The sequence below is a fragment of the Centropristis striata genome, chromosome 14, assembly GCF_030273125.1.
Source record: "Centropristis striata isolate RG_2023a ecotype Rhode Island chromosome 14, C.striata_1.0, whole genome shotgun sequence".
In the NCBI taxonomy this organism is placed as follows: domain Eukaryota; kingdom Metazoa; phylum Chordata; class Actinopteri; order Perciformes; family Serranidae; genus Centropristis; species Centropristis striata.
The window spans coordinates 24,886,928-24,907,718 of NC_081530.1; the positions used below are offsets into that span (position 1 = coordinate 24,886,928).

General features: G+C 39.4%; 1 protein-coding gene across 1 annotated transcript in view; it reads left to right on the forward strand.

Moving 5' to 3' along the window:
• The window catches only part of csmd3b (CUB and Sushi multiple domains 3b), a 380,920-nt gene that overhangs the window by 203,041 nt on the left and 157,088 nt on the right, over positions 1-20,791 (forward strand). Inside the window, exon 7 of the mRNA XM_059350826.1 lies at positions 12,660-12,772. Within this exon, the coding sequence (XP_059206809.1) occupies positions 12,660-12,772 (113 nt within the window). The remainder of the gene's footprint in view (positions 1-12,659; positions 12,773-20,791) is intronic.

Below are 20,791 nucleotides of genomic sequence, written 5' to 3' on the forward strand. Positions count from 1 at the left end.
CCAAATGGGCCACAAACCCTGTTCTCCTGGTGAAGGTCCAACGTTTGTTAGACTGTTGCCAATACAAACGACCTACATTGTCGTTTTTTGAGGGGAGACCAGTCTTGTTTCATCACTGCTCATGATGTATTAAAACCTCATATAACCACACAATACATAGATTAGATTAGATTAGATTAGATTAGATTAGATTAGATTCAATTTTATTGTCATTGAACAGAGTACAAGTACTAGGACAACGAAATGTAGTTTAGCATCTAACCAGAAGTGCAGAGTAGTAAAGTGCAAGGTATTTACATATGAACACAGTGTATACATATAGTGCAGGTATGAATTGAATATGCTATAGGATATATATACAGTGAATGAATATGTTATATAAATATATACAGTAAAGAATGTACAGTAAAGCAGCAGTGCAGGTAGATGAATGGATGGTAATAAATAGTCATAAATAGTCAAATACAGTCATTAATGTGGGCAGATTACAGGACAGGTCATGCTTGATGACTTGAGAAGCGTCAACATGTTCTTTTCTAACAGCAATGAGACTGTGTTAGTACCCGGGGCATGTTATCCTTAAAGGGACAGCATTATGGTATACGTAGGGAGCCTGCAGACATAGTTACCACAGAGGCAGTATCCTACATGACAGCTGCCTAACAGGATCATTAACTGAGAGCGCCATACCAGTTTACTCCTGCTGATGGGCCGTAATATCTGTCAGCATTTGTAACTAACATGCTTACACCAGTGGAACAGCTGGAACGTATGTAGCTGACCTTCAGTGGTTTCATTTCTCACCTTGCTTTATTGATGTAGCAGGGTGCTCCGTGTGTGACATCACTACTGGGTGTTGTTAAAGGTGTATGTAATGAATCGAGGTGAAACAGACGTAGAAAGTCCTCATCTAAGCTGATCTTTGAGAGAGCCTGAGCCACATTCTAGTATGTTGTGTTTGTAGGTTACAAATAGTAGTAAAATAGTAAAACTACAAGCAACTTCAAAGGTTTTGATGATGTTTTTACGCCCATTGGATTAAAATAAGTTTTAAAATGTGTCCGTACTGTATTTCCACTGTACTGCTATGGCGCTGTTGTTGCATCAGATTCAGTAGCTGTCTTCATCACTGTAGAGTAAAATAACACCAAGAAAAGAAGTTTTTTGTTGTTGTTTTCTTCTTTTTCCCGAAATGAACTGCTGCAAATCACATCAACCACTTATTTCAGAGTCAGGGAGGACTCCAGAGAATCCATTACAGGCACAGTCATGGGCCTAACGACTCTCATAGAGAGCTTGTAAACAAGTTCATAATGCAGACTATTTTCCTGTGGATCAATCTGCAACATTGAGGCGTATAGGTTAGACCACTGACCTTCACACTGTTTCTCTGGGGGCATAAATTTTTAAATCCAATTTCTCGTGGCCCAAGGCATAATTTAGGCCTACAAGTCTATTGTCTCGGCATGTCTAAGCAAATTTTCCCCAATATTAACCCTCACCTTTGATAGCCTTTGAATGTAATTACTAAAATCTTTTGGGAAACCACCTTCCAACGTAGAGGAGAGGAGAGGAGTGAAGGAAAAAAATGAGAGGACAGCGAGAGAGGTGTCATGGTGTTTTAAGGAGGCAGTGTCAGGTCACGCAGAAGAAGACAAGAGAAGCAAAGAGACAGGAGACAAGAGAGGAATGGGTAGAACAGAGGAGCACGAAGGGCAATTGGGGTGACAAGAGGAGCCAGGAGAGAAGAAGTGGAGATGAGAGGTAAGAAGGTGAGGTAGGGAGGAGACGAAAGCAGAGGTGCAGAATTAGGGACAAGGAGGGTGGAGATGAGAGTTGACAGGAGAAGAGAGGTGGAAAGAAGTATAAAAGGAATTGAGGGGGAGACACAGGAAGAAAAAGCCATCAGGGGGACTCATGGGTGAGGAAAGAGGTTGTAGAAAGAAAGAGACAGAGACACTGAGAGGGGCCGAGAAAGGCAGAGAAGGACAGACTGAGACAGACACAAAGAAACTTTATCTGACAGTTGCTGCCCCTACACAAAGCTAAATGTGATCATGAGAGCACTGCAGTTAGATTAAAGCAACGTAAACAACTTAATCCACCGTTTCTTCAGCTTGGGTCATACAGAGAGTGTTCACTGTTGGATAAAAATGTGTGAAGAACTGTGAAATTAGCAGCATTACGTGAAGATTGTTCAGTGATGTAAACACCATACCCCGACTAAGCCTGTCCATCTGAGTTCTCCCAAGCTGTAGTGTATTAGAGTGTCAATCTTGAGAGCTACTGTCTCTATGATAGCTGGAAAAAACTTGAGAATTGATACATATGAGCAGCTGAATCGGCAGCCAAGGAGACATGCATTTGCATTTTATGAGGGTGGTTTCAGCTTTTACTAGTTGCCTATAGGGGAAAGGCACATGACAATTAATTCAATCAGCACACACTATGCAAGATTGCATTAAGATGGGTATATTAAGATAAATCCTCCTCTGCTATGCATGTAAACAGCTTAATCAAATTACTCTTAGAATCAAAGTAAGGTTTATAATTAGATTAGTGTATGATAATAAGATTATTGTGTTTATGCAAACAAAGTCACGTTATACACATTCAGTCAGGATGAAAAACCCAAAATAGGTCACTTCCACTCTAGGGCTTTGAGGCATCTTCAACTTTTGAACTTTTTTTATACTGAGCACCATGACAGAGCTAAGTCTCGATTATCTTTTTCACATTTTGATCTTTGTATTTTTGTATTTATTTATTTTTTTTAAACTGTCATCCAAACTATTGCCTAAGGCTTACAGAGATTCTAAAACACATTTCTGTGGATAAAAAAAAGCCCAGTGTTCTTTTGACAACTTCCCACAGTGCCTTGGTGAAGGACTTAAAGAGTGATATATGCACTGAATTGATTGTGCATAGTTGGCTTTTTTTATGCCTCCGCACTGGTGTCGGCCATGCCTGGAGACATTATGTTATGTCTATATGCGTCTGGACATTAAAGAAATAAAACCACTATTCGCTTTTTATCATTAGCCATAACTCTCTTGGCTCCAGAGAATGTAAAATATTGTTCGCACATAGACGATATTGTCAGACCTTAATTACAGCGAGCACATGTCACCACTTCAGGAGCAGTGTTTTTGTAGGTCACTGTTGCTGGGCAGTGAAATTTGATATTTACCAATCCCAAAGCAAATAACCTTTCCAGGTGGTGCTAAGCCAAACCCGAGGGGCCGGGCCAGAGTTTGAGCACCACTGGAGCACGTTATGTGGCTGGGCCAGGCCACAGAAAATTAATTCTACAATCATAAATACGATGTTGTCATTCCCTGTACTAAACTCATGTCTGTGTGTATGCACATATTTATGTCTTTGTTTGGTTGCACATGTCCCTGTGTGTGTGTGTGTGTGTGTGTGTGTGTGTGTGTGTGTGTGTGTGTGTGTGTGTGTGTGTGCCTGTGCCTGTGCCTGTGCCTGTGCCTGGAAAGTGTAGTGTATTGAATAGTCAGCCACTGGTAGTGGTGGCTAGGGTGCTGAAATTATAATACAGTGTAATGTAATAATAATAGCACCAGCTCCCTCTCCTTGTCTCCGTCCCCCTTCTCTCTCGCTTTCTCTCCCATTCTCTGTCTCTGCTCTGATTACTGTGCTTGTCCCGCAGGCTACACACACACACACACACACACACACACACACACGAAAGATGGTTTGAGAAGAGGAAGGGAGCCGCCCAGAATTGCCATGGCTTCTGGGAAGAGACTGAGCTAAAAGAAAGCAGTAAACAGACAGAGTGATGGAGAGTAAACCCTGGAGAGGGAAGAGAGCAGGGAAGACATGAAGAGAAGGAGGAAGGAGAAAGGAGAGAGGAGGAAATAATAGAGAGGAGTTATAATTTTAATTTTATGAATCTATTATTATGAATCTATTATTCACTGGCTTGGTTCTTCCTCTTTTTTTTTGTCAAAGGAACAAAATCATTCTTAAAAGAAGAAGGGCTGTGTTTTCTTACATGTTGAGCCAAGGGCTGAGTGTCTAACAGACAAAGAAGAAAAACACTATTACCTGATGATAGTTTACCAATAAAGCATGTGTTAAAACATCACCTCTGGAAAACAATAAATAAAATCACATTTTAGTCAAAGTGATTGGAGAGTTTTTCTCATGGGCCAATTTGGAGCCAGGCCTTGTATTAGATCTACTCAGACAGGCAAGTAGACAGATATCAACATGGTAACACTTCAAAATATGATATTGAGTCTGGTTTGTCACTCTGTCCTGTCAAAGCCAGAATTTGTTTTTCACACAGTAGATGTCATACGGTGTTTGGCTAGGACTGTGTTTTCCTCCACATCAAGAAGTAGAAGAAGCTAGCTAGATTTGTAACCTGCTTGCTCTGCCATCACAAGCATAAATTACCCAACAGATGGCATAAAATGTTTTACGCAGGGTACTTCCCTCTGTCATAAACAAAACTCAGCTGTTTCTGCTTGGAAAACTATATTGTTTAGTTTAGGTTTTATTTATTTAGCAGTAAAGTAGATCTGACAGGGCTTAATTTACATCACTCAGCTCATTGTGTATTTTACAGCGCCATAGTCGATGCTTTGGGCCATCCATAAGATACTTTTCAGTTTATTCAGATGTCCTTTGAAGACACAGCTCTAGAAGTATGCAGACACCAGAACTTTACACCCATATGTTCATGTTAATATTCCCATTTCAAAGCGATGACCACTAATGTCCTCCCATAACACACTCCATTATTCTGCTTTATCCGGCCTTCCACAAGAGTTTGGGACCTGGCTGCAGAGATTCATTTCCATTGAGATTCAGGAGTAATAGTGAGGTTAGACACTGATGTTGGGTAATGAGGTCTGGCTCGTCCAGGGCAATTCCACTTCACCCAAAAGGTATTTGATGGGGTTGAGGTCATGTTCCTCCACAAAAAAACTCCAACCAGAGGGCTTTCCCTAAATTGTTGCCACAAACCTGGAAGCAAGCTGCTGTCCATCACTTTGTGCTGTTGCATTTAAAAAGTAAATTCAATGGGCCGAACCCGGCCTGTAAAACCCAGCCGCAGAAGTGTATGTTACAAGAGATTTTGTCATTTGAATGGTTTTAAAGGTTAATGCAGCACTTGCTCAATTTATAAATTATCAATGTCGGAGTGATTTTATTCCCAATACAGTCCACAGCCACCTGCTCATGTTTAACTCAGCCCTCAACTGTCCGTGTGAACCAGCCGGTTTAAAAACACCTCGCTGCTCTATGAGGAGGCGAGCAAAGAGGAGGAGAGAAATTTAGATGAGATAAAGGAAAGGGAGGGAGAGACAGAGCAGGGTCCTGTTGTGAACACTGATTACTCTCTGCCCACTTGAGATTGATGGAGAGTGACACAGCAGGCATGCTCATGCAAGCACGAACACACACATATAAACAACACGCACAAATACATACACACACAATACATCTAAACAGTCACGTGCACACAAACACACACGCAGAGAGGAGTTCTCTGTCTCTGGATACTGATTGATGATGGCTCCAGCTAGACAACATTCAGCCCAACACTCCTGCAGTGTGTGTGTGTGTGTGTGTGTGTGTGCTCAGTGTGCATGCATGTGTGTGAATGAGCATTTTCTCTCTCTGCATGCACGTGTGTGTTTGCAGGTATATGTGTGTGGCAGTTCCCACCTGTCTTAATTAGGGGAGGCTATTAAGACAGATTGCCTGATTAACTAGCATTCCCCTACTGTCTTATGAATAGCCGCACACATGCACACACAAGTAAGTGTTGGTCAGTGCAGCTCTCTAACCCCCATGACCACTGATGTAACGATTCTGTTTGTGGACAGCCATTTATTTTATAGCAGGTAGAGACTCTTCCGTCTCTCTCTGGTCTCATATCAAGTAGCCCGTGCCACTTGTCCATCTGTCCATGGGTGGATCATGAGAAAAGGGGTTCCTGGGCACAGACACACAAAAGGTCCCACCACATCTCACATATACGAGCAAGACACACAGACTCTAGAGTTGTGTGGCCTCCTTTTGTTGTTGTCTTGTTTCTCATTCTAGTAGTTACACGTTTCACTGTGGTTTGGGGTGTATTTATAGTTGTTTTGTGTCACCGTTGTTTTGGTCTTTTTGTAGTACAAACTACAAACTAGTTCTAATACAAACTAGTCTTACCTTTTTTTGTAGTTGTTTATGTGTCTTTGTAGTTGTCGTGGCATTTTTTCAAGGACAGTAGTCACTTTGAGTGTCTGAGTAGTCATTTTAAGTCTCTTTGTAGTTTTTTTGAGTTTCTTTGTATTGTTTTGATTCTCTATGTAGTAAGTTTGAGTCTCTTTGTAGTTGTTTTAAATATCTGTAGTCATTTTGAGTATCTTAGTAGTTATTTTGGGTCCCTTAGTAGTTGTAACTGATTCTCTTTGTATTTTTTTTTTTTTTTTGAGTTTCTTTGTGGTTGTTTTGAGTCTCTCTAGTAATTTTGGGTCTCTTTGTATTTGTTCTAAATCTCTGTAGTCATTTTGAGTCTCTCAGTAGTTATTTTTGGTATCTGAGTAGTTGTATTGAGTCTCTTTGTAGTTGTTTTAAATCTCTGTAGTCATTTTGAGTCTCTTCATAGTTACCTTGGGTCTCTTAGTAGTAGCATTGAGTATCTTTGTAGTTGGTTTGAGTTTCTTTGTGGTTATGTTGAGTCTCTTTGTAGTTGTTTTGTCTGTTTTGTCTCTTTGTGTGACCTTTTGCAGTTGTAAGTGTCTTTTTTGGGGGGGACCTGACATTTTGGGCCCCTAGGTTTGTGCTGCCTGTTCAGGAATGCATCAGTGCATCCTTCTTGTCTGTGCACAGTGTCACTAATTGGTTGAAAGTCTTCTAGTACAACATCCACAGTTAGCAATGCAACAACTCATTTAAGAGCGAGACTGCACAGAAATGTTGACGAATGTGACTGCATTTTGCACCAAAGAGTAGATGAAATAAATCCTATGATGAAGGGTACTGTTCTTATTTTATTCATTTGAAGTGCATTTTTATGCAGTAGTTTGGACTCACAGCAGCAACATGAAAACCCAAGTTGGAGCTTTTTACATAACAGGAAACATCAGGTAACCTGTCTCAACTGGTTTGCTCAGTTGTCAAATAGAGTAAACAGATTGTTTACAATTTTCATTCATTCTAAGGCTGAGTGAACAACTGTGATTTCCAAGCAATTTGAAGTTGTTAAATGTGTGAGAGTTGCAATCAATCTGCAGATTGCACTCACAGTATATAACAACATGGGTGACACAACAACAACAGCTGAGATATAACATACTGTCAACACTTCATTTAATGCTATATGAACTAGACCCAATGCTTGAATCCCGTTCTGATGTACAATCACAATAAATTAGTGAACTACTACAATTTCCAAAGCAAAGGTCAGAGAATAATGATGCTTCCTGTCATGTGTTCACCATAGCAGAAAATGACCTTTTTGATTTAAGTGCTCTTTATGTTTTATTAATAAACTACCCACACTAAAATCTGCTCTCTAGCAATACTGATTTTGTGTTTTCTGATTACAGTCTGCTTAAATGCTAAAAGTGAATAATTAACAAGTTAACAAACGAACCAATGTACTTCTGTCAGCCTCTGTGTGTCTTCCTCCCTCCCCTCACTGCTTCCCTTGCTCTCTCCCTCCATGTCTCAGCGTCCCGCCCATCGATCTTTGCCACCCCAAGCTTCTTTATTTCCTCCCTCTCCCGCTCTCTCATTCCCATACTGCCGATAGAATAGCTGGTTTGTATTTCCGTGGAGGAAGAGAGGCAGGGAGGATGGATGGGAGGATGGTAGACAGAGAGATGGAGAGAGGGAGAGATGCTCTTTTGGTCTAGTGTATTTAATCAATTATGTTCTCTTGCTCCCTCTGGCAACTTTCCACTTGATATTCTCTCTCTCCTGCAGACACACACAGACATGGTCACACACTGACTCTCCATCCATCGCAGTGTGTGTGTGTGTGTGTGTGTGTTTTCTATTTTATGTAGTTAAACATGGAACACAGGAGGCTTGGAAAGTTTTCAGTTTATTTACCTGGTAATATTGATGATTTCCAGAGAATAGCTGTAATGTGACCTCCCTCCACATTTCCAGAAACAACTATTGTGGGTGGTTGATTGCTGACAGACTTCGATGCAGTTTTGAGCATTCATTATGAAACATTTTCTCCTGAAAGGCACTACTGCATTTTGATCTACTGAGCCTTATATAACAGTGTTAGAAGGAAATATCACCAGAGCAAGTAATTTCCTCCTCTGGTTCCACAGAGAAGAATACCAATTCACTTTATTTAATAATAAAGATACTTGGTTCAATCATAGGAACAAGAGTTTACCAAGCAGCTCCTTTTTCCTTGGATTTTGTAAAATATAAAGTGTCATTTTTATTTGCTAAATATAATACTTTATATGGAGCAATGAAGTAAAATTAAGTCCACAGCAGTTAAGTGTTTCTTGAAGAATATATCAGTTATTCAAACAGCATAATCCCCAAGCTCTGTTGATGTTCCATGACGATTTCAGAAAATTTACAGTTTTACTGTATTTCCACTTTGACAAGTTTTAAAACATTAGTAACCCTTAGTAGCAAGCCTGGCTTCCCCCAATGTATTTTATGTCTATGTCACTGTCAAATCACAAAATAGGACACCCTCTCAGACCAAGGTATTAAAAAAAAATTATTGGAGCCCATCCGAAAAATGATCTATAACACCTCAGGGCAGCTCTGAAGTGCTTTTATGGCAGATATCTTGGGAGAACACTTACCAGTCACAGGCAGAAGCCATCAGCATAGATGAATGATTTAATAATGCATTACAAATTGTCCACATGGGAAAAATCAACGAGCATCTCAGCAGCTCAAAAGTTGATGTTTTTTTTGAAGCATTAGATTTCCTGCTGAAAGCATAATTTTACCTTAAATTATCCATATACATAGTAACCAAGCACACACGGTCTTTTTCCCAACATGATTGTCCTTCACTTACATTCATGTCTGGCACCTATGCAGGTGTTCCAAGCTGCTCTGGGGATCCAGATGGGTGACCTTTTTGCAGCCAGCTTGCTTCCCTAACCCTCGAGCTACTGCTGCAAGAGAGACTTTTACCTCCATTCTGCAGCTTGGAGATGTTAAGTGCTTCCTGAGCATGCAGTTTAATATTTTAACGTCTAACACACAGGCTCTCGGTATAGATTTATGATTTAATTCCTGTTTTAATATTGGAACAGATTGAATATGCACACACTTTGCCCTTAATGATGCACTCTGGGTAATGATGTCATAGTAGGAAGTGAATTGAGAGCTGTAAACATGAATAATATGTGTGCGAGAGAGCGTGCACATGTAGAGAGATGAGGAAGGGGAGAGGAGAGAGGAAGCAGGAGAGAAAGCAAGGGGGGAGATAAAATAGTCATGCAGTGTTTCAGATTAAAAGATAAATAAAGTAAAGGAAAATTATAGAGACGGGTCCCCAAGTCCATTCTCTGAAGGACTGCTTCATTGTGCCCGTTGTTATCCAGGTGCTTGACATATCCGGTCTCTGCTCCAGTATTTGGTCCACACTGAGGCTAGTGTTCAGAGCTCTTTCTCTGGAAAAGGTTAATCTATTTTGGGCTCTTGTGGGTCCCTTGAGAATCGGTACTCATCTTGTTTCTATGCCTGTTATTATAATTAATAGTGAGCATCATAATCTTTTACGGTCTGTGCACAATTACTTGATAATTTACCACGCTAAAGTACAGTACCAAAACCACTTGCAGCAATTAAAAAATATAATGCAAGATTTATTTCTTCTCAGGTCCAGCAATGCACACAAAATCTGTACGTGTGGGTGATATACCCATAGAACCTGGTTATTACACTGGACAAGAAAAGATATTTGATGGTGACACTCATATTTAGCTCTTACTTTTATTTCTAATGGTAAAACTTAACAAAATTACTCATTGGATTGAATCACTTTGATGCCAAATCCTCCACCGTCGTTTTGCCAGTTAACTCTCCTTCCTATCATCGTGTGATAAGTGAAACTTGACTCTTGCTACTCTGTGCTGCAGCTTAACCTCTGCTGCTGTACGGAGCAGACACTTTCAGTTTGTAATTATAGTGTCTGTTATCCGACTAAATATTGATAATGATCTTATTAATTTCAAATTTTATTTCTATATTTTAAAAAGCACAACAGCATTGTGGGCGGTGAGCAAGTAATGTAATCAGCCTGAACCCCATTAACACCAAGTACCAAGTCTAGTGTTTGCCAATAGTGGCCCTTTTTAAATTTAATTCCACATTGATATACAACCTAAAGTTTATCAATTTAAAGAATATGAAGTTTTTGGTTTCCTCTTAACTATTCATGCAGCTGACATAAAATAATTAAGTTTATATAGTAACTGCGATCTCATCTCAGAGTTATAACATATGTTCCTACTTTATTTATCTTGGTCACCTATTGTACTTTCAAAGTTGTGTGTGTTGCCTCTGTTATATATGACAGTTTGTGTCTCTAGGCCTTTGAAACTACTCTGCGTGCTTGTTTGTGTGTGTGTGTGTGTGTGTGTTTGTTTGTTTGTATTTACTTGAGTGTGTGTATGAGTAAAAGCACTGTATATGTGAGTGACTAATAGCAGACATCAGAAAATCCTACTGATCTAGGGCACAAGGTGACCCGCGCTCTGTCTCACTGTCTCGCTTACACACACACACACACACACACACACACACACACCTTCTAAAACACCTGCTCAGCATTCTTGTGTTCCACTTTTATACCGCTGTTATTAGAGGGTATGGGTGTTGGATAGGAGTGTATACACTATAATGCCACTATCCATGTGTGTGTGTGATCATGCATTCCTGTACCCATGTGTGTGTATGTGTGTGTGTGTGTTGATATTAATGGACTGCGAAGGTTAACAGCAGGGGTTTATAGAAGGAGACAAACGAACATGAGAGGGCAGTCCACTTCATACTCATACCTGTGTCTCAAACGTAACAGCCAAGGTGATATTACTAAAAAAAAATCTATGAAAATGTAATGAGAGCAGAAATAGTACCTGTTGGCTGAAGCTACAAGATGAAAGCACCATACATCAAAGGACTGATGTATAGAAGGGGATTATTGCCAGCAGAGATTGTATTTCAGCTGCAGATATTTGAAGTTATACAGTAGCAAGTGTTTTATGTCAACTGGATAGCAGTCACCTCCTCTGCGGCTGCCAGCAATGACCTAACTCTCTCACTTTGCCAACCACGAGAGCCTTGTTCATCTTCTCAGCCAATTAAGGGATCTTATCCTTCCCACTTGATGAAAGAATTGCAAATTGGGTCCTATCTACTAGTTCACCATCAAAGCTTCAGCTCATAAGCTCGCTTCAATGCAAAAAAAGCTAATATTGTTAACAGTGGTATATTACAGTCTGACTGTCTGATAACTGTTTGAAACCTTGTCGAATTTGCATACACCAGTCTATTTGTTACAATATAGGTTAATAGTAGTGGGCAAAATATTTAAAAAATATATTCACTGTAATGAGGTGGAATACAACACAAACTTCCTATGAAAGCCACCATGAGAATTTAGTTTGTGATCAAAGTTACTGTGTCAAATCCCTCACCCTAACCAGCTGGCAAGATCAAGCAATCTTGGCAAAAACAATGAATACCAAATACCAATTTCCTACTTCATTAAGAGCACCCTTTAGCATGCAGCATAATCCCCAGTTACTCCCAGAGGAGCTGCAAAGACAGACTGGTTGTATTGGGCGCTCAGGTCCTGACACTGTATATAATTCAGTCTGTCATTACAGACACAATAGGCTTTGTTCTTACTTCATTATAGACAGCAGTTCCACACACAAAGACACACAGCAAGGTAAGACTGAGAAATCCAAGTGAGGAAAACTAAACCTGAGGCTGATAGTTGCAGTGACATTTTTACAGCTTGGCTACCTTGTTCACAGACTTTCACCTTTGTCTTTTTACTGAATGGCTGCACAATATAAGTCTTTTCCCCTCTGTCTCTAAGTATTTATTGTATGCACTTATAAATATATAGTGGTGCATGTACATGCTCTGTACATCAGTTCACGCATGTCTAAAAAAAGTTTGTTCTTGTCTATAAAAAAAATCATATTTGAATAACAATAACTAAGACATGCATTACAGTCATGGAAAAAATAAAATGAAATCCTTGTTTTCTTCAATTTCTTATTCATTGTAATGCCTGGTACAACTAAAGGTACATTTGTTTGGGCAAATATAATCATAACAACATAAATATCTCATAATAGTTTAATTTAAGAGCTGATATTTAGCCATTTTCCATGTTTTCTTGATAATGATTTTGGTCATTGAAGAAAACAATGGTCTAATCATTTCTTCCATGAATCTATGTCTGAACTCTGCATACCCTCTCCTGTTTTTTCCAGCCACACCTGTATGAGCTTGGGAGTTTTTAGTGTATATACAACGCTTATTCACTCTGCCTGAACCTCAAGGGGCTATTATAGAATTAGTTGAATAAAGTAGAAGGCCAAAGGTTGTGTAGGTGTTTGTGTGTGTGCTTTACAAATGTCTAAGCAATGTCCTTTCTTTTTTTCTTTCAGGTTGTCAGGCAGTAATGTTCCCTCCCCCATCATTAGCAACAAGAACTGGCTTCGACTGCATTTTATGACGGATAGCAACCACCGTTACCGTGGTTTCAGCGCACATTATCAAGGTAAGAGGGGTAAGATGAGATCACATCCAGAGAGACAGGCATCTTAATGTACACAAACACATATAAATGCATAAAGAGTGTTCATTTATGATCAAAAGAACTCTGTATATACAGTATCTGCAGATCTCTTTGTGTTTATTGACGGTTCCTTCCAAGGTTCTATCATAGGTCCTTTTTATTTTTTCCTTTTCGTATGCCTATTCCCCCCAATCATCTTGCCTCTAACTCCCTTTAATTACGCTTGTTGACTCCAATCTTCCCGTCTCTCCTCTACAACAGTTTCTGTCACCGTCTCCATCTTTATGCGTCACCCCTCTGTCTAGTCCTCCCTCTTGTACTCTTTTCTTTTTCTCTCGGGTAACCGCTCATAGGCATATCATAAGATTGCTTTGACACAAACTGTTGGAAAACATTTGAAAATTCATTTGGCAACGTCCAAGTCTCCCAACAACGATAATGAGAGCTGAATGTGTGGAGCAACTCCACAGACAGGCAAGAACAGCTAGGGTTTATATGTGACAGTTTGTTTGTTTTTCATACTCTCAGATGGTTTGTTTCAGACTCAGATCACCTTTTTGTTCTGTACTTCTAGACACTATTGGCCCCTTTTTGAGTATCACTAGCTCATCGTGCATAAAGTCCATTGAACATCACAGGGTGCACGGGGCATGGAGCTGTGTGTTTTATTTTCATGGCCAGAGGCTTGTGGTGCACCTGCAGCACAGTTGGACACAGGGTGTGATTGAAATACACAATCTGCCTGGGTTTTATGGGCTGGCATCAATCACGGTCAACCAATCAGCTCCTCTAATCCACTTTAATCAAAGTATTGGGAATGTGTTTGTGTGTTTATTGTTGTAAAGTTAAACTAGTGTAAACTAAAGTCATGGCAACAGTACAGTGTGCCTTCCGCCATGCGTCATTGACCTGGTCTGAGTAGGTGGCAGCACAAGTGTAAATCATGGTCATGCTTGACACCAAAATTGCACTGTGCCACTTGATTATTACTGACACACTCCCGACTGTGCCTCGCCTCTCACTTCACAGCACATTCAAGTTCACAGCAAGTCACCAAAATACCAAGCAGGCTCAGGCACGGGAAATAAGGTGAACAGGCATCCAAAATGCCACCTCTCTGGAGCATGTGCACCATGTGCTGTCCTCAGAACAAGGTCATGTTTGTATGGTTTTGAAAGAAAAACTCTGACGATAATGTGGACAGATTATACTAGTGTTTACCTGCCATGTTTTAATCAGGAACAAAATAGAGATTACATTAAAAGAATAGCTTTCCATTTTCTTCTTTCTCCCCCTCTCTCTCTCCTCTTATTAATTGTGTTAATCATCTTCTCTTTCTTCCATTATTTTTTCATGCATACCATTCACCTTTCTTCAGACTGGCAGGTTATGGTTTTCCCTATGAAAATTTAGCATGAATCTGGCTATTGAGGGAGGAACCACTATCATTGCTTTCAACAAGAGACTGATAAGACCCATATCAGTGTAGAAGTATTGTTTAATAGCTGGTATTATATAAATGTTCCAACCCTTTAACCAGCAAATTGATTCCAGCTGTTTTTCTCTTTAAATGACGTTTAGTGCTCATTGTGATTCATTTCATTAAATATTTAAATTTGGAAAAAAATATTTCTTTATGACCCAGTACATTTTTTTTCTGTTTTGGTCGCATATGTATGTGCCACGTGCAGGACTGAGGTCAATTAAGCCAATTCAGTCATTGAAACTGTAATTAATTCAGTTCATGATTTTATATTAAATCTGTGGGTATGACGAGCTGATTAGGTTTAATGTGACCCCAGATGACTCCTCGCTGCAAATGTTTGTTTCAACTTTTAAAAAACAACTTCAACAGAGTGATGAGTCTTCACTGGGAACTATATGTACAATCAATATGGAAGTCAAAAGCTGGAGTCGAAAGGCCAAAGACACCAAAATTTTAAAATCCAGCCTTCCTCCTGCAGTTCTCCCCTCTCTGCTCCAAGCCCCTCCCACCCAACGAGCACGGGCGGATGCACATGCTTTATACAGTAACCTGTTCAAATACTAGTCATTCATTTGAAAAATTCCAATTGAGATAGGGATCCCAATGGCGTTTTAAAGCAGCCATTTCCATCCTGTTTTCTTTGCAGTCTTGTGGGCCTGTAAAGCCCTTTGAGATGATGATTCGACCCTCCAGCTAGCTGCATGAACATGAACTTGAATTACTCGCAGCTGTGAGCCTTTGGCTAGAGTTAGCAGAAGGCTAAACTATTAGCAACATTTTCTCTCCATCTCTGAAATGCTTCTCCAATATTGACACATGTTTATTGCATTTACTGTCAGACTCTCACTTTTTGACAAGTCAATCTTCTTTATTTGGGTCTCTGTGCAGTGTCGGCAGTCATTGCCAGTGCTTGAATAGCAACTTTTACTGCAGGATATTCCACCATGCCTCCACCACCTGAAGGGATGTGCATCTTCTTTTGTAGAACAGCCAAAGGGAACAGTCTGTCTGAAATGACCCATGATTTGCCAAAGGGTCCCGTCACAGGCTAAATTGTCTAAAACCTGAAAACGGAGCCAAGACAAGGTGCGGCAGTCTGGTTTTCTCTGAGAGCACTTTAATTACTATATACAGGTTATTATGGGATGTTTACCCTAACTTCCCCAGCTTTAATGTACACAAGCAGCATACAGTATTTTACAGAATTGATTATTAAATCTCATACATCTGTTCTTTAAAACACATCTTCCTCCTTTATTTTTCTCTCCTCTCATCTCTCATCCTTCTTGTCCTTATCCACCTTCCTAACTACGTCTTTTTTCTTCTGGCTTTCTTCGGCGTCCTTTTTGATTGATTGACTGACAACCTGACCACCCCCCTTGAGATTTGCTTTTAATTGGTCCTAATTGATCTTAATTGATCTTAATTAGTTTAAAAGGTTAATCAAAATGTTAATAGGGGGTGTCAGTGTGATAGGTTAGTTGATTAATTAGTAGAGTACTTAACAGGCCTGAGATTGATTGGCTACTTCGTGTCAGCTGTCAGTCATCTCCGTTTTCTTGTTGGTTCTGACACATTCTCAGAAGGGCAAGCTGAGGGCCTGAAAAAGTTTCTACTAATGAAAGAAATAGTTGATGATGTGAAATCTGAAACCTCTTGCTCAAAATCTTGCAGTTTAACATCATAAAACATTCTAAAAAATTCTCGCTCCACATAATTATATATCTCTCACACAGTCAGTTTTTTTTAATATAGTTTAATTCTAGTGCCTGTGAATTTTAATGAAACAGCCAGTAAGAAATTGATGCATTACTTTAATTTAGTTTATTATCTACTGCTCATGTTAAAATGACTTCAATATAAGTTGGGGAAATGCACATCTACCATGTCAGTGTCCACCAAGGAAAGAACTGACTGCAACATGGCATTGCAAGCCAATTAATGATCTCCTATGGATTTCATATCTTAGCGAAACACTTTATGAACCACTGGAAAAGAAAGAAAACTTTAATTAAACAATTTCTGGTCTCGTTAACCTTAAAAATACTGTGTTATTTTGTATTTTATTCTGTTTGCTTCCAGTATAATTTTATTGTGCTTTGTTTCACTGCATTTATTATACTCTAACCCCTTCAGATTTACGCTTTAATTAGCATTCTTAGGATGTTCATCAACTCTGTTTATTATAAACAGGTCCAGTTGATGATAATCCACTTTTTAACATTTTTTTTTCTTTGACTGTTATTCCACCCCGCAAGCCATATGTTGTTCTGGTCTATTAAATTCTACTTGTCTCCAGGAGAATAAATTAGAATTGCAAAGCCCTCAGGCAGGGTTAGTTAAGTTTAGTGGCAAACACTGTATGAAAACAATTCCAAATTTGTCTCTGAGAGACTAAATGAACAAATCTGCTTTGGCAGGGTAAGTTTAGTTCATAAGACACTGCTATGAGACCTCAGAGGGAGACGTTTGGCTCTAGGTGCTGCCAGCTAGCTGGACAGACGCTCCGTGTGTGTGTGTGTGTGTGTGTGTGTGTGTGTGTGTGTGTGTGTGTGTGTGTGTGTGTGTGTGCGTGCGCGCGCTACCGGTCAGCCACTCGCTTCATAAAAGCCTCCTCCTCCTTCTGCTGCTGCCCAAATGATGAAGTTCTGAATTGATAATAATCTGCTAATGATTTATACCCAAGTTTTGCACAGAAGCAGGGGCAGAGAGGCAGAAATGAATAAAGAACATCACAAAGGCACAACAGAGAAAAATAAGAGAGGGGAGGTGGTAAAACAGTGAGGAGATCCAGAAAAGAGATTAAAAGAGAAAGGGAGGAGGAAACCAGTGGAGCAAAATAGAGGGAAAAGCTACAAAATGAGATAGATAGCCAGACAGAGATGGGGGGTTTAAGGGAACAAGTCATTTGGCAGTGAAGTCTGGCTAAATATTTAAGTGTTATCATCAAGAGTTTTTAATGTCCCGCTGTCATAAATTGCTGTTGTAGACCACTTTAGAGGAACAGAAAGTGAATGTGTGTGGATGGATGACTGTGTTCTTGGACACAGGGAAAGCCTGTTCGTTTATTAGTGTATTTAGTAATGCAACGCCTGTAGCTCCTCTGCATGGCTCAACTACATTTACAGAGTTAATTGTCCATTTGAATGCTTAATTGATGCTTCAAAATGATTCACGATGGCAAGGTTTCAAAACATGACGTGTTGATAGACCTAAATTTAAAGATTTGACCATTTCAATTCAAATATCTTCCTAGGTCATAGTGTTCCTGTTACAGGGCAAAATCACTCCCATTTATGTAGTTTACATTTTTTTCACAATATCTCAGGTAACCCTGTTGATATTTACTGAAATTATCCAAAAACTTGTTTAGTATGATAATTTGCATCATCATATTCTCAAAAATGAAAAAAGGAACTGCAGTCAATAAGAGAAATTACAGTCCATTTCCAAAATGTTTTATTCGTGTTGTAATATTCATACATATCAGTCCATATGTCATACATTATCTCTGCTTCTTAATGCCCCACTTCACAGCAAAATACAGGCACAGCCATTAAGTATCCATTAGCATGTTTAATTGAAGCTTAGTAATTATTCAGTTATGTCTACATCTCTGAGCAGGAATAAATGCTTTTCACTTCAGGACCAAAATGCATGAACAATTCAGTTCACCCCAGTATGAAAAGCGTATATGTGATTGCTGAGTGTGTTTTAAATCCCACTATACCGTCTTACTGTAGCCTGGTACTTTTGTAGGCCAGGATATAATCAGAGTTGATGTAGTCTGTCACCCTGGGAGCTGCTGTAAGTTCATTTTATCATCCTTGTACTTGCGACACGTCTTTTGGGGACTGTACCCAAGCTATATAAACGTGGGGTCTCATCCTGGGACGCTGGTTTATTAAAAAACATTCAGCTTGTATTCTGTAGGTCCGTACGCTGAAACACCACATGGGGGTTTACAAAGAAATGACATTGTGCTATCCAATCATTGTTGCATGTATGGTATGAATCTTTTACAGTAGCATATATATATATATATATATATTATATATATATGCTAAAATTTACCTAATTATGTCGCTAATTATCACTTGAGAATTCATCAGTTTATTTTTCTTCCACCCCTGATGCAGGCCTGCATATACTGTCAATTATGCTGTCCTTGTCAATCCTTATATAATATCTTTCCCAGTGATGCTCTATTTGTAATAATTCATCAGACTTTTGTATTGACCCTGTTAATTAGACCACAAGGGCACAAGTGGTTGTTGTTGGTTGCAGATTGCCTTGACAGTCGAGAAACATAAAATAGTTTAAATATCATTCAGCCAGGATGATCATTTGTTGACAGTGGCTTCCATTAAAGCCATTGGATAATAACTGAGGTGGATCCCTAATGTGATGATCAAATTAGAGGGATAATTGTCTTCCTGCTTCAAATTTTGCTAAAAGCTTCATTACTGTAATTATCATTTGAGACCTAAAGGCATTTTCACTGAAACAACAAATCAGATTGGATTCTTAGTGGAACAAGTTTGATCTGTGTTAATGCACCTAATTTCTGCAGAGCAAATTCAGAGTTTTCAGTAGCCTGAGTTATGGTAGCTTGTGTGGAAACTAAAGATTGCCGATTTAAATCTGTGGACAGATTGGGAAAGCTGTGCCGGACTAAAAGACGGAGTGATGCTCAAAGATCCCTTCAGCAAAGCACTGAAACCCAGCTGTTGCATCGCTATGTCTAGTGACTGTAGCAGATCAAGTCAGCATCCAGATGTGACTGGGTGCGTTACAGTATGGTCTCACCCCCAGCAAATACACCCTCAGGCTGCAGCTGGAAATGGGAAGGTGCTCTCAGTCATCTTGCCTGTTAAATAAAAAAAAGCACATGAACAGATCTCCCCCTAAGCTAGAAACCAGTGATTCATGTTGCCAAATAAACGCTGAGTTGTCAACGCCCACAGGACTAATATATGAGAACACAGTTTTACAGTGAATTTACCCTTAAACAGGTCAACTTTTATCAGTTTCAGGGTCATATTTTTTTATCAAGAGAACATTCTCACTATGTTATTATTTATAAGAAGAGCTGGGGGGGAGCTGTGGACACCTATCAAGTCAGCCAGCCATACATGCTTCAGTCAGCCAATGAGTCAATCACTCAGCTCTTCAGCCACAGGTAAACAAATCATCTAAATAACTGCTCCTCGAGCTAGAAAACATATGCATTACATTAAATAGAAAAATAAAGGGGCTGGTAAATACTGATGAAAATATGTTTGTTGGAAATCCATGTGATTGCAATAAATTGACAGTTTGCTAAACACTAATTTTCCAATCATAGCCTGGCAATACAACATAACGACTTCCAGCAGACCTGTCAAGCTTTGCATATCTCAAGGGGGTGTGCATGGGCCTTTATGTTTATTTGAGTACTTCAGCATTAGTGTAGTTTACCCTGAAATGTGAAGGAGTACATACAAGTTTGTGGGGCTTCATGTCACATTATAATAAAAAGGCCCATTCATAACGTGGCTGTGTAGTATTTACCCACTGAGTGTAGTGAACAGAGTGTAGGCCAGCATTAGCACCTCTGTCCTACTCTTGGAAATGGGTACATATACACATAAGCCACTCCAGCAAGAAATGACTTAATATATTAGCCAATATGTTTGTCAAACACATCTTCACACATCTTTATCCTTAAAGCTTTTGTTTATAAGCTAATCACTTCCCAGCTAAACGGAGTAAAGAAAGAACTAGATGAGATTTCCTAAACATACTTAAAAAATTAAGATGAACAAGCTCTTTTTTTCTTTATTACAACCACATTATGCAGATAATGTTGGCTGTCTACTACTGCTGATATAATATGCCAATGGTGGTTATCATTTCAGCATTCCAGGAAATTAGTTGAAAAACAAAACATTTTTATGAGGAATTATGATAAATTATTATGTTTTACTACATAACTGCTTATTTCCCTTTTTTTTAGTAAAGATCCCAAAACCCAGCAATGCAATGGAGAGCAATTCAGCAATAATATTGCTTCCATACCCATACTGTAACTGTGAATCTTTCATTCATTCATTATCATTAACCACTTATCCAAACTCAGGGGGGGCTGGAGCCAATCCCAGCTGACAACAGGTCCCCAGACTATCACAGGGCTGACACATAGAGACAGACAACCATTCACGCTCTCATACACTCCTACGGGCAATTTTAGAGTCACCAATTAAACCTAAGCTGCATGTCTTTGGACTGTGAGAAGAAGCCGGAGGACCCGGAGAGAACCCACGCTGACACTTAAAGCTATCAACTGTTTTTCATGTAACACATTCCATTTGAATCATATTGCTTTTGATTTTGACAAACTCTATTAGTCTTTCCACATAGTTTTTTATCCCCTCATACAGCACTCTCCTCACAGTGTAATTTAATTGAACTAATTTCCAATCCTTGTGAAAACACAGCCATTCTGTTAGCCAGACAGCTGTTTTCAGTTGGAG